Source organism: Nicotiana tabacum, chromosome 5, assembly GCF_000715075.1.
Source record: "Nicotiana tabacum cultivar K326 chromosome 5, ASM71507v2, whole genome shotgun sequence".
Taxonomy (NCBI): Eukaryota; Viridiplantae; Streptophyta; class Magnoliopsida; order Solanales; family Solanaceae; genus Nicotiana; species Nicotiana tabacum.
Genome location: NC_134084.1, coordinates 21,084,609 through 21,099,680, shown reverse-complemented (window position 1 = coordinate 21,099,680; position 15,072 = coordinate 21,084,609). Strand labels below are relative to the sequence as shown.

The following is a 15,072-nucleotide window of genomic DNA, read 5'->3' as shown; positions in this document are numbered from 1 at the left end:
TTTTTTAGGACTTCAGTGTATGTTTGAACCTATTTGTATAAAAGTTTGGATCCGCCACTAATTTAGAGTTGCTGATGTATCAATTAGGATTTACATTTTTTGAATAGAAGGGGAGATGGAGGAACGATTTATAAAAAAGCTGAAAATAAAACTCTTGCCAACAAAATAAAAGTTCTAACAGTCAATTAAGCAATATTGAGAAGGCTAGGAGGAAGGAATATTAGGCTAATGTCCACCGAATTTAGGAGTACTTATCCAGAAAAATGTTTTTCTTGGATGTTTAATGTATTTGCCTGAACTTTGGGAAAAGAATTAGTGATTCTGACTAGTAACGAAGTAGTTTTTCTAATGTGATAAGTAAGAAGAAATTTGTAAATTCTTTTTGACGGCAGAAGCAAAAGTTAATTTTTCAGGATAAAATTATCCAAATAAAAATATTTATTTCTCCTTAATTTAACTACAACCTCTAGTTTAATTTGGTATAGGTTCACGTGAACCTATGCTTTTTTTCTAGACAATGTATAATAATATCATATTTCTTCAAATTACTTAAATATTTATAAGTGTGCACTCATGCACAAATACTTTAATGGTGCAATAATTTCCGAGTGCACTTTTACAAATGAAATTATCGGTTCAAATCCTGCTTCGGACAACTTTATTTTTGGTATGGAGTATAAACACATATACGCAAATCATTAAAATTACAAAAAGATATAATTTTAAACCTATAATTTCAAAAATTTAATGTCATTACGATAACATATCCTTTACTTAAACTTAGTAAACAATCTTCCTCGCCTCTAAAATGAATGTTTTGTGGTGACTGATCTCGAGATATTTCTTAAAACTTTAGCAAAATTATTACTTGTAGTATTTTTTTCAACTCAATCCTACTTTAGTTTTGGGTTGTATGCATGCAAACGGAATTACAGGACAACATCTAAAGTTATTCATGATCATATTAGTATATAACCTGTTTGGTCAAGTTTTCTTTGGGCCAAATTAAAGTATTTTTTTTTCCACTTGAGATGTTGGACCAAACTTTTCGGAGAAGAAAAAGTGCTTCTAGATAGAAGCAGAAGCGATTTTTGAAAAACAGAGTTTTGAATTTTCTTTTTATCAAAGATACCCTTAGCGAAATAGTGAATATACTAAAATAACATTACTCAGTTTAAACTATTAATTAACTAGTGAATTTTCCGCGGTCTACGTGGTCATAACAATAAATAACTAGTGAATTTTCCGCGGTCTACGTGAATTAGTTCAGTTTCACAAAAAATAATTTGAAGGCCAAAAAAAGAATGATATTAAAACTACAACGATATATGTTTAATAACTTCACATATACAACCATTTGATAACAAATCTTTTTGAGGTAAACGAAACAACAATTAGTAATAAAAACACATATGGTTTAACTTTTTCGTCATTCATCTTTAATAAAATGGTGTTGTCATTATATAGTCAGCAAAATTATGATTTTTTTCCCTAAATTAAGTAATCTCTAAACCAATATAGAAATTTCTATATTCACTGTGTCATTATACTTCTCCAACAAAAAATTTCTTTTACTTCTCCATCACTAAAAGGGAAAAAGGAAATTATATTTTATTCACTCTTTACTGCATGTGTGTGTGATTCGAGGATTTAAAGACAATCCAATAATAATAGAAGATATATTAAGGCAATCTGGGGATCGACATTTTCAAGTAATGGTCTTTATTATTATTTTTTTTCTTGAAAAACTCTATGCTTTTTCAGTCACACAGCTCTTTTAGACATATTTTTTTACCCCTGCTCAAGTTTAGATATATTTTATTTTTTCCTCGATTAGAAATTATAAACTGAATTAAATAATTATGTTAACTCTTTAGGTCAATCTGAACCCGTGTAACTAATTCTATCATTTCTTTGATTTTCTTAAAATGAAAGAAGAGAAAAAACTTTTTAAGAAAGTTCATTTCGCTTATATTTATAATATATCTAGGTGGTTTACTTGGACTTATTCTATGTTTATATTTGATACAGTATTAAATTCATTAGGTAATTAAAAATTCAAACGGATAACACAGAGAGGGAGAGCATGAAACCAGTTTCAGCCTCTAATTTTCAATTATGGAATCAAGTTACAATTTCTATCATTATTTTCTTTACCTTTTTCTTTACCCTCTTTCTTTATTTATTTCCACTTCATCATATCATATTATTAAATCTTCAACTATAGTTGGCTTCTAAATCAACTAAAACACTCCCTTTCTACTTCATTTTTTATTAGAAAGAGTATACTTCCCAAAGTCAAGCACTATTACCTATAACACGAGTGGCAAGCGGTCGGGTCGGATATAGTTCGGGTCGAAAATGGATAATGAAAAACGGATAAATTATCCGACCCGACCCATATTTAATACGGATAAAAAACGGGTTAACCGGCAGATAATATGAGTAACCATATTATCCATGACTTCTTGAATATGATCACTTTTGGGAGGATTCCTAGTCTCCCAAACTTGAGGAACCTCCAATTTGATGCTTTACAAATGTAAAAGTTAAACTCATTGGTTATCCATTTTCTAAATGGATAATATGGTTCTTATTCATATTTGACCCGTTTTTAAAAACTCATTATCCAACCTATTTTTTAATTGATAATATGAGTCGTTAACTATTTTCTTTTAATCATTTTGCTGCCACTAACCTACATGATCAATAAAAGAACACTACGCATTTTCTCATGGTGTATAAGCAAGCATCCCCAAAAGCCGTGTAATTCGTTGATGATAAATATCAAACGGCATTTACAGATTCAAAGCCTCTCATAAGTGACTTTGAATAGGGGTATTTAGGTAAGGGAATGTGAAAATAACCAAACTAATTAGAAATATTTGAGCACAAAAAAAAAATCAGGAAGGACTTAGGGGGCGGAAGAGGTTTACCTGAATCCCCTTACCAAAAAATTACACTAGATAACAACACATAGTAATGACGAAAGAGATGAGACATAATAGGTGTAAATTAAGAAAACTAATGCACCATTTCATGGAATTAATCTTTTAAATTTATTAATTGAGTTTATTGTGTGAAAAATAGAAGAAAAAGCCCTAAAATTCTAAGAAAATAGATAAATACATTTCCTCATCAATAAGAGATGCCACATCACTTTCTAAGGCCCTATTTTATGTTAATATATAGATATAAATATATAATAACTTTTGGAGTGAACTTTCATATTTGTTGAATAATTTTTTTATATATTTAAATCATCTTGAATGAATAAAGTACTTTTCAAATTTATTTTCATATTTTACTTAAATAAAATAAATAAACATAATTATTATTCTTAATAATAAATATTTGTAATTTATTGATCTACTTATATAATATTAACTGCTAAGTAAATCTCTTTTTGTCCTTATTCGTAATTTGATATTTAAAATACTTTTTGAAAAGCTTGGTCAGTCACAAACTGTTGCTTAAATGTACTTTTCAAATTGATTAGCTAAATACAACTATTGTTGTAAGTAAGTACGTTTTTGAAAAATATTTTTGAAAAAATACTTCTCAAAATAAGCTAATTTTTACAACTTAGCAAAAACAGGCTAATAGTCAAATCTCCTCCGATCATGGTGGATCCGTATATAATGTATGTGTTCACTTTAATTCAATCACGCCTTGAACTTTATATATATGTTAAAAATTCACTAAATAAGTGTATATAATAAATTTTAAGCTCAATAAATCAAATGATTTATGATAAAATTCCAAACGCAAACACATAATGGTCAAATCTTGGATCCGTCATTTTAAATTATAAAATTATAGATTAATTTTGTTTAATTTTATATCAAAAATTGATCAGACTCTCAAAGAAAATTGGTCAAATAGTTTGAATAACTGAAAAAGCAAAAAAAGAAAAAGAAAATCGAACCAAAAGGCAATGAAACAACCACGTGGATAATTACATTCCACTCCTAAGAAATTAGTTTTAAAAAAATCAAAATAACAAATTCTTCAAACTTCTCACTTTCATTTGAGGTTTTTGGAAATCTGAAATCCACACCCAAATGGCTTCTTTTGCAGTATTTTCACCAATATGCCCTGTTTTTTCTCAAGCCAAACTGAACCTTAACTATAAATCTTCTCTTTTTTCTTCTTATAAACCGACTTTAAGCTCTACTAAATCTTCATTTTTACAATATGGTTTCAGTTTACCAATCTCTAATTTTTCTGGGTCTTCATTAAAGTCCAAGGTTATGGGCACAATCTCTGCTAGAGCTGCTACTGAGAAAACTATTCATGACTTCACTGTTAAGGTATTATATTCTCTCATGTGAATTCAATTTCTTGGCCATAGATTTTGCCAATTTTTTTTTTTTTTTTTTGTGGCAAATACATATTTGTTTATAAATTTTATTTATATTTTGGCAAATTCCCAAATACCAAAATACAAATACCAAAACCAGCTCAAAAGTTAGTTTTGCCCCAAAAGATTACAATTACATTTTTTTAGAAATTGCCCCAAGCTTTTGTCTTTTATAAAAGAGCCCACTATTTATTATTTTGTAACAATGTTGCTCCGCATTCTTGATCATCTCATAGTCTATTACGTTGTTTATCATAAAAGTGATAATTTTGTACCAAATTTATTTATGTTCAGGACTATGGTTTGTGATAATGATAATGAATGTTATTGATGAAGTTACTGTTGGGTATTTGTGATACTTTTTAGAACTTGTGGTATAAGTCATTTCATTTATTTTTTTTTGAAATATGTTTTGAAATCTGATGTCCAAAATACATTTTCATCTTTGAACTAAACTTCACCCAAATCAGATTTTTCAAAACAAATTTGGAATCTATGGCCAAACGCTAGCTAAGACTATACAAAATATGTTACTCCCTCTGGCCCATCACAGGTGGAGCCAGAATTTTAAGCTTCTGGTTTCAAGATTCTAATTCTTTTAAGTTACTGGGTTCAAAATTAATATTTTGTACATACTTAATGTTATTTTTAAGACAAATACAAGGTTTGAACAAAAACTATTGGGTTTGGCCGAACTTGTAGACACATTCTAGCTCCACCCACCGTTACATAGTTTAACAAAGTAAGATCAACTTTTGAAACTTTTGGTGTAAAACAAGCCATAGATATTTTTGTGGCTATAAAATCTCATTAAGGTAAATAGATATTTTATAGTTAAATTGTTTAAAGTATAGAAATATGTCTTAAATTGTTTAAAGTATAGAAATATGTCTTTCTTTTTAAATAGATTAAAACGGAAATTATGCCATATAAATTAGAACAGAGGGAGTAATTTCTTTTTTTTTTCTAAGCTCGTTTGGTACAAGGAATAAGGATAATTAATCCCGGATTAAATTTGAGATGAGTTTATTCTACTTTGGTTGGGATAAAATTGTGGTATAACTAATCCCGGGATTAGGATGGAATAACAATCCAGAGATAACTAATACCGGGATAATTAATAGTGGAATAACTTGTTTCCCAACCAAACGACCCCTTAGAGTAAGAAACATGTACTCCCTCCGTTCCCATTTTGTGTGATGTTGTTTGACTGAGTACGAAATTTAAGAGAGAAAAATTGTTTGAAACTCCTGGTCTAAAATAAGTCATTAACGTTCCCGTAGCTATAAATCATCTTAGAAGGAGTAATTTTTTTCTCTTAAGACTCAGAAACATGTAGTATTTATTATAGAGTTTCAGTTGTTATTAGAATTTATCTTTGATGACCATGATATTTCAAGTATGTATACTGTTCCAATGCGGTTTAGAAGATTGCATTTTGTCCAATTTAAGGTGATTATATTGGTGGTTATGTTTACTTGATAGTGTGAATTTTCATAGTTGAGAAAAATAAACCTTGTCTAGTGCCTACTCATTCTGTAATTAGTAAATGATAAGCTTTACATATACTCATGTACAGAGGGCATATGCTTAGTACGAGGTGATTCAGGATTTGAAGTTTATGGGTTTCTACAACAACTTCATGTTAATATACAATAATAAGTGGGATCATAGTGGACTTTTAATACATATACCGGGTCTAGGCAAAAGCTATTGGATTCCCTTGAACCCATATGTTACACTATAAATTTGAAAAAAGGTTGGACTAGATAATATTTTTCTAAAGGAGGGTGACCACTTGAATACCGCAGCCTGTCAAGTATCCCATGTATTTATGCCCTTGTTTTCTATCCCAACAGCAATTTTGCAAAAAACTGAAGCATTTAATGAGGGTCTTTCTGTCGGATGGAGCAAATTGAGTTAAAGATTTCCACCACATGCATTAGGAAAGAGTTACTGCCTCACTTGAGGCTAGCAGCTTGGTCATTCGGACTGAAGTTCTTTAACCAAGAAAAAATGCCATGTATATATGCTAGAGTAAAGGGTGCCATGTGGAGGAAGGTTGTGGTATCAAATAGTATGGTTGGTACACAAAGGAGGTAACATTCATCAAGTGCACTGTTAAATGGAAGTAAAATATGATTTTGGGCGAGTGTATGGTGCAATACTAATACTCTGAAGTCTGATGGATGATTTCCTTCGCTTGTTCTAATTACCTAATGGCAATATCAGAAGCATGATGTATTTTTCCACAGTATGCTCTGTGTAAAATAAACACCAACTTGGTGTACTAATGACACACTTTTAGCTTTCAAAAATTAATAATCCCGTAAATTGTTACCCTGCGGTTATGGATTCTACTATAACTAGATTGATCTTCAATAAAAAATATGACATGATTGATTATCGATATGGTTGATTGTCTAAATAAACTCATAATTCTTGACGTAAGTTATTATCACGAAAGGAATCAAAGATTTCTCGGTTTCTTCGTTTATCCATTCGAATCCCTACTATAACAATATCACGAAACATCCTTAATACATCTTGATATCACTTAATAATTTTTTTTTGTGCTGAAAGAGATGCTAGCAAAAATATGTCCTCAGCTAAAGAGATAAGATTGTACCTGATGCTTTATTTTGGATTTTGCTATGCCGAATATTGATAAGTATGTTCCTTGTTGATGTTTATGTTTTGATGCAGGATATTGATGGGAAAGATGTCCCACTTAGCAAATTTAAGGGAAAGGTTCTTCTAATTGTCAATGTTGCTTCCAGATGGTACTCTCTCTCCTCAATTTGTACCTGAATGTTTAAGATTCAGGATAATTTTACAGCAATATAAGTGATCTGACTGGAGAACTGATTTTTGATTCAGTGGCTTGACGACATCAAATTACACAGAGCTCTCTCAGGTGTATGAGAAGTATAAAACTAAAGGTAACCTACATGCTTTAGGATTGAAATTGGTTTCCCTTCTTTTCTCTCTCCCACCCCTTTTCCGGTTAACCTTTTTTTTTTAATTTTTTTTAATTTTGTGTGTCCATTAAATATGTTGAATCTCTGTAGAAATGAGAGTACTTCTCTTGAACATGTATACTTCGTGGTGCTGCTTTTAGTTCCTCATGAACAGTGGCGGAGCCACCTTTAAGAAAGAGGTGTCAATTCGCCGGAAAATTACACTGTGTAGTTAGATAAAAAAAAATTATGTATATATACTCAATGTTGAAAACCCTTGGCTTCTTCATGTGCCCAATTTTTTATATGTTGACATGCTTAGTAAAAATTCTGGTTCCACCATTGCCCATGAAGTGCCTTAATGTATAACAGATACAGTACAAGGGAAAAAAGTAATGTTATAGTTTACTCATATTAAAGGTCTAAGCTAACCGTACTAACATTTGCACGACAACTAAATGAAACCTGAATGGCATGATCATAGAGTTCGTCGCGGTGATATATTAGGGGACAAAAGGAGTCTTATCATGTCAGCTTCTCTTATTTAAGATGCTCTCTTGAGTTGATGGTCTATGCCCCTTAGTCTGCTTGAGCAACAGTGATGTTTCATAATTACTTTGAAACAAATAATTACTAATCCGGGTGTAAACATTTATGGAATAAGAGGTGCATATCTTCATTGAGCTATAGTATCTACATTTTCAGGTGTATGAGCAAGTCAATAGAAGTCATGAAACTGTACGTTTTACAATGGCTATACTGTGAGGTAGTATTGTGCGGCAACAGTCTAATCTTCTTCGAAAAATTCTGTAGTTTTCCATTTCCCGAGAGCAGAAACTGCAAGAACTCCTATTCACTGCTATCTCATAGGTCATGCAAATTTGTTTACTTAGTTCAACCAAAAAGACATCTGATGCCTCTCTAGTCCCCTGCCTAATGATTAATGAGGCATGCTATTACCACATCCATGTTATATTTTCATTGCACCACAGGCTTAAAATACATATTAAATTTTTTATCACTATTTCTTTTATTGCATAGCTATTGAATATGTACTGTTTTAACAATTTCAATGTCAACGTTTTATTTTTCACTGTTCAGTGTCTTGTTAAAAGCATATAGTTTAAACCTGTTCAGATCTTTCCAACTTAGTTGATCACATTCCTTGCAGGACTTGAGATTCTTGCTTTTCCATGTAATCAATTTGGGGCTCAAGAGCCAGGATCTAATCCAGAGATTAAACAGTTTGCCTGCACTCGGTTTAAAGCTGAATTCCCAATATTTGACAAGGTTTGCGTTAACTTTCCCTGCACATAAAGTTTATGGGGTGCCATACTGGTATAAACAAAGGACTAAAAATGATATGAAACAGGTCGATGTGAACGGTCCTAACACGGCACCAGTTTACCAGTTCCTAAAATCAAGTGCAGGAGGATTTTTAGGTGATCTGGTTAAGTGGAATTTTGAGAAGTTTCTTGTGGACAAAAATGGTAAAGTTGTTGAGAGGTACCCACCAACAACGTCACCTATCCAAATAGAGGTACTCATCCTTTTACATTGTCTGATGTATATATACAGTGTTTGGAATCATGAAAGCTTCATATTAATTGGTTTAAAGTTTGCTAATTATTAGCTATTTCACACAGCGGTGTGATAGAATTTGTCTCGCACTAACTCATAGTTCATTTTATAACTCGAGGGAAAGAATAGATGGATATTAAAAGGAAAAAGAAGAATTAGAATAGACTTTGATAAATCTGGTAATTTTGTGTAAACGAGCCACATGATTCAGCAACCTCAGCTTGCATCCAGTATGACCACTTTGGTCTATGTTGCCATGATATTGTTCTATGGAAACGGGCGGTCTAGAAGTTCGGCCAGGTTTTTTTGGTGTAGCCCAGACTAGACTAGAAAGGAGATTGCTTTGGTCTTCAGTCAGCTCTACTAGATGCAGTTGCCCAGGAATCCAATGATCAGCTTGCATCCAGTATGATCACTTTGGTCTATGTTGCCACGATATTGTTCTATGGAAGCAGGCGGTTTAGAAGTTCGGCCCGGTTTTTTTGGTGTAGCCTAGACTAGACTAGAAAGGAGATTGCTTTGGTCTTCAGTCAACTCTACTAGATGCAGTTTCCAAGGAATCCAATGCACTAACTCCTGGAAGCTCCATTCATGCCACCCTACCAACCGAGGAAGACGCTACTGATCCCCATTAAGAGCTTCTAAGTCAAAAGATTGCATTCCCTGGTCTAGTGATCATAGGCTTGTGCTAATGATAATAACTTTATCATGCTAAGTGGTGGATCTCTCTTACTTCCCTTTTTCATAGGATCTTATTTGGAAATGAAATTTTTTAGGAATTAGGATCACAAGAGAGAAAAGAGGTCAGTCTTCTTCCTAGTGGTAAACCGAAATTCTCCTATATAATTCATCCTCTTTGAGATTTGGGAACTGTATGTTAAGCACCTAGTCTGACATTGATGGTTAGTCTTCTTCCTAGTGGTAAACCGAAATTCTCGTATATAATTCATCCTCTTTGAGATTTGGGAACTATATGTTAAGCACCTAGTCTGATATTGATGGTTAAGGATGGTCATGATTGGCTTAGCTACGATGCAAGCACTAAATGTGCTTCAAGTCTTACCTTAGGAGCAATGCGCGAATTATTATAACCACATTACATGTATTTGGGATTTTTTTTTTTTTTGATAAGGTAAAGGTTTGCGTGTATTTGGGATTTATTCAGTAGTTTGAAGAAATTTTTGTTTTTGTATCTCAAACAATTTGGTCATTGCCCATTTTGGACAGTTTTGAATAGAGATCCAAAACATTCTCTTCCCAGTTGATATAAGTGTAAAAGAAGTGTAGAGAGATATGATATAAAACTGAAAATAAGACTAGCAATGAGGCAAGGAGTACTGTATTACCAGTCTAAGTTATTTAATATTCTAATATATATGCTTAGGAAAAATTTGCAATGAGAGAACTTTACCATTTTTTATATGTTATTATAATAATAACTACTACTATTCTTCAGTCGCAAACAAGTAGGGGTCGACTATATGAATCCTCACTGAATAGAAAGTAATATCTTTTATATGTTATGGATATGCAAAATTTCCCTCAACCCATCGAATGGGTAAGTAAAATGGATTGCACTACCTTGTGCTGATTTAGGACATTTTTACCTGCCACATCAAATCTTCTAAGACCAGAATTATATATAAATAGATAGATAGATTAGTTTTTCCTACACTAAGAGTCTCTACATTTATAGATTAGTTTTTCCTACACTAAGGCCTCATTTGTTTGCACTTAATGGAGGTCTAAATCTTAATCATTCAGATCTCAAACATTAAGTGCGTTTGATTTTAAAGTCTGAATCTTAATAATATCTTAATCATTAAGTGTTTTTTTTTACCTCACAACCAATTAATGAGTCTGAATAGGTCTGTATGATTAAGATCTATAACCAAGACTTGATTTAATTAAGATTCTATCATCCACAATTATTACTAACTGCCGCCACCGCCTACCATTATCAACTACCACCACAACCACCTTCAACCATAGTCGCCTCCACTACCATCATTCTCAACTATAACCACACACTCACCCAACCACAATCACACACTCACTCACCTCAACTACCATCACCAACCATCCCATAACCATCAACAACCATAGCCGACATCGCCCACCATTATAAACTACCATCACCTTCCTTAATCACCACCACCACTACCTACCATCATTAACTATCACCACTCACGACTACCATCCTCAACCATAATCACCCTATCGCTACCATTCACCACTAGCTACTACCTGAAACCACCACCTTCAACCAAAATCACCACCAACCACTGCCTCTAGTCGGCACTCACAGGCACCTCCATTAGCTATCACCACCATCAATTACCATATATATATATATATATAGAATATTAGATTAATTAGTATTTTATTTGAATTTTATGTTTATCAATTTTTAAATAAAGATAAATTTATATATTCAGATGTTAAAAAAACAAACAGTCTTAATCATTTAGTATTCAGATCTTAATACACATCATGATATTCAGATGTCTTAATCTTAATACACATCTTATTATTCAGATATATATTCAGATTCAAACGTTTTAATCTTAAAAAAAAAGAAATGAGGCCTAAGAGTCTCTACATTTTCTATCGGCATATAAATCTCAAACAAGAATAGTAGACTCCTAAGCAAACGTTAGACTTATAGTAAACGTACTACCTTGCTAAAACTTAATCCTAAGTAATTGGTATCTCCTATATAGATCTTCCATTGTGCCCTATTTCTCGCTAGGTCTAGGTCTACATGGATTCCAAGTGGAGTTTTCGAGAAAACTTCATTCCGTGTGATTTTTAGGTCTATCTCATCTCTTTTTAACACATTCACTTAGCATCGTTCCACACCTACTGACCGATGCATCTGATAAACACCCGTAGGACATGACCAAACCATACCAAGCAATCTCCCTCTTTTGTTCTCTGTGTGTGCTACTTGCACCTTCTGTCAAATGTGGTCCTTTTTAATATTATCTAATCTCATATGACTGGATATCCATCTTACATTTGCATTTCTGCAACACTATCTTGTGGATATGTTGAGAAAAATGCCCAACATTAACTCTATATCATTGATGGTCTTACAGCCGTTTTGTACAACTTGCCTTTCACTTTCATAGGTATCTTGTATCACATAATACCACCTTAGCACTTCTCCGTTTCAACCATCCTATTTTGATTCGACGTTACCATCTTCATCTATCATATCATTCTCCGAAAGCATCCAGCCTAGGTATATGTGTAACATCTTCAATCGTTTGCATTTATCTAAGAAAAATAATGATACTGCAACCTTTTATCTAGAACTTTCTCCTTGTGAAATTTCAACCTCAACAAATGAGACTGTTGGTGTAGCATAAGAAAATGTGGACTTATGGAACATAACTCGTCTTGTTGATCCCATAGTAGCATGTGACAATCTCTTCACTGATGAGATTTTTTGTTGGCCATTGACTTGGGGTAGATCGAGTTTTCACTTGCAGTGGTGTTCCACAAAACCATAATTACAGTTTCCAACTTTCAAAGATAATAAAACTAAGAGATATAGCTGTCTTATTGCGTCTTCGACTTGAATAATGAAGAAACATTTGTTGAATGCCGTAGATTGGGTTCCTTGCAGCAGGTGTGTTGGTGAGTATTTTATAATTAATTGGGTGCTAGAAGCGTTGTAATGTATTCAAGCATTAGCTCTGATACCAAATTGAGGTAACATAAAGAAAGGGAGAATAGACGATGCACAGAAAGAAATGACGAAGAGGAGAGTAGGAGAAGAACAGAGGAGAATGAGATAGAGAAGAAAAAGAGACTTAAATATAGAGAGAATTAGAGGAAGGGAGAAGACTAAGAGAGAACTTGATTTTACTTTTAGCAAAAAAATAAAAAACTGAGGAAGAGAATTTGGCAGAGGAAGCTAGGAGAAAGAGAACTCATGAGAAAGGAGATAAAGACCCCTTGTGATGTCAAATCAATTTATTAATATTAACTGTTATTAAAGTTTCTCCAACAAAATTCGCTGGAGCTCTGTTACAGGATAGGGAGTGTAGAACAACTCAAAGCTCTAGGACCAATTGGAACTTTATCCCTAGCAAAAAGATTAAGAGAATGAAGTGTTATCAAAGGCGCTCTTAAAATGCGCTTAAGCCCTAAAGCGAGGCTCAAAATATGTTGAGCGCTTCAGTGTTGTCATCAAGAAGGCATACTTTTCTTGTCAATGAGCGTAATCCTAAAGAGGTGACACTAAGCCATTGATATTTTGCTTTATCTTAAATTTTCTTCAATTTCTTTGTCCTTATATTTGGTATTCATGCGTATTGATATTAGCCTTGGACTACACATACATATTTGTAGTCTTTCTCCATTTGCGTCTTTCTTCGTTAAAGCCCATGCTTTATTTGCGCTTAAAGGCCTAATAGACTTTAGAGTTTTTTTGTGCTTTTCGCCTTTGATAACACTGAGAATCTACTATCAACTTAAAGAAGATAAGACAATTTATAACCTTATTCCCAATTAATAGATGAGATCATCTCTAACTAATGGATAAAACTTCATTTCAAGGTGAAAGATAAATATAGATGAAAGTAATATATTAAACAGGATAGTGTATAATATCTTCATGTTCTACGTCAATCTTCTCTGGTAAAAAAAACTCATTTCTAACAAATTAACATAATGCCGTAGTTAACCTGCCGTTGGAGAATTACTTGTGCAAAGCCTTAAAAAAAGAAAGGGGGAGGGGGTGTCGTCATTTTCGTCGATGGGCGACCATCATAGCAAATCAGCATAAAAATCGGATCCCATACTTGGTACGAAATTGATATAGCACCAAGATGAGAGAAAACTGAAAAAGAGAAAGGAGGTGAGAGAAGAGCAAGGGAGCGGGAGAAAATAATACAAGAAAGGGAAAGCGAGATAGAATATTTTAGTATCGAATAAATTCATGTTTTTTAACTTCGTAAACAAAATGGACTTTCGACCTACAACAGATGTTTTGAAGGTTTATCAACTCCAAATCATTCCCTCAAGGCTAGATGTCTTTTGTATCTTTATAGTTGGCATTATCTTTCCCCCTTAGATTCTCCTGACAACTTGTTGAACTTCGTTAGCTCCCTGGTACTAGAATAGTCTTTTTGTAATTGAGTTAACAATGTCTTTTTTGCTTCCATAACTTTTGTATTATTATGCATCTTCGTGATGCCAACAATGAAATCTATTATTACTTCATCAAAAAAAAAAAAAAGTATTTGTACTTAACCTAGTGCGCGGTAGAACTCTGCCCCAGAATCTTAACTAGAAACTAATCTCACCTGTAAGTAGCCCGGTAAATGATCATAAGCCATGGCGTGTGAGTTTGTATCTAAATACTCCAGTATGAGTGCACTTACAACTTGACTGAATGAAGTTGCAGTAACTACCTAGCTTCTGGGAATCCCTGATTCACAAAGGAATACTGACATGAAACTGCTTTCAGAGTTTGTCATTAAACACAAGACACTTGTTGATTGCACTTTTAGGGGTCGTTGGTACAAGCAATAAGGGATAATTAATCCCGGGATTAAATTTGAGATGAATTTATCCTACGTTTAATTGGGATAAAATCGCGGTATAACTAATCCCGGGATTGTAGTGTTATTTTTATCCCTATTGAAGGGGTGGGATTGGATAACAATTCTAGGATAATTAATCCTGGGATAACTTGTTTCCCAACCAAATGACCCCTTAGATGTTTAGATGGGCAGAAAATATTAGGAAAGTTTCCATCTATAAAAGCCATGTTGAGCAGAGTTATTCGATATTTGTGCTGGTGAGAAGTAGCAGGTACCTAGTAAAATAATCTGAGGTTCGCGCTACTTGGCTCGGACATCACATGGCTGTTTCTATTTTTTTTAATCAACTGCATTCATAGATTCTGCTGGTTTTGTTGTTGCAAAGTGGAGTAATGTGTTTTAATCTGTTGCAGAAGGATATTCAGAAACTTTTGGCGGCATAACTTGTATGGAGACTGATTCCTGCTTTATGTACATATGAGGGAGGAAAATGGTATAATGCCACCTCTTAGATGTTCACAATTATATGTATCCACTCTCAACTTTTGCTTTAAAATGATATGAAAAGTTGATATATCTCAAGGATGGTTTTGCTGATTAAGTTGTGGTT

The 15,072-nt window shown here is 33.1% G+C and overlaps 1 protein-coding gene across 1 annotated transcript; it reads left to right on the top strand.

Moving 5' to 3' along the window:
- Positions 1-4,000: 4,000 nt before the first annotated feature.
- On the top strand, positions 4,001-15,063 carry LOC107795121 (putative phospholipid hydroperoxide glutathione peroxidase). Its single transcript, XM_016617706.2, has 6 exons — positions 4,001-4,313; positions 7,070-7,146; positions 7,244-7,305; positions 8,495-8,613; positions 8,696-8,863; positions 14,876-15,063. The coding sequence occupies exons 1-6, from the start codon at positions 4,065-4,067 to the stop codon at positions 14,903-14,905; spliced, it is 705 nt and encodes a 234-aa protein (XP_016473192.1). The 5' UTR covers positions 4,001-4,064; the 3' UTR covers positions 14,906-15,063.
- Positions 15,064-15,072: the final 9 nt, after the last annotated feature.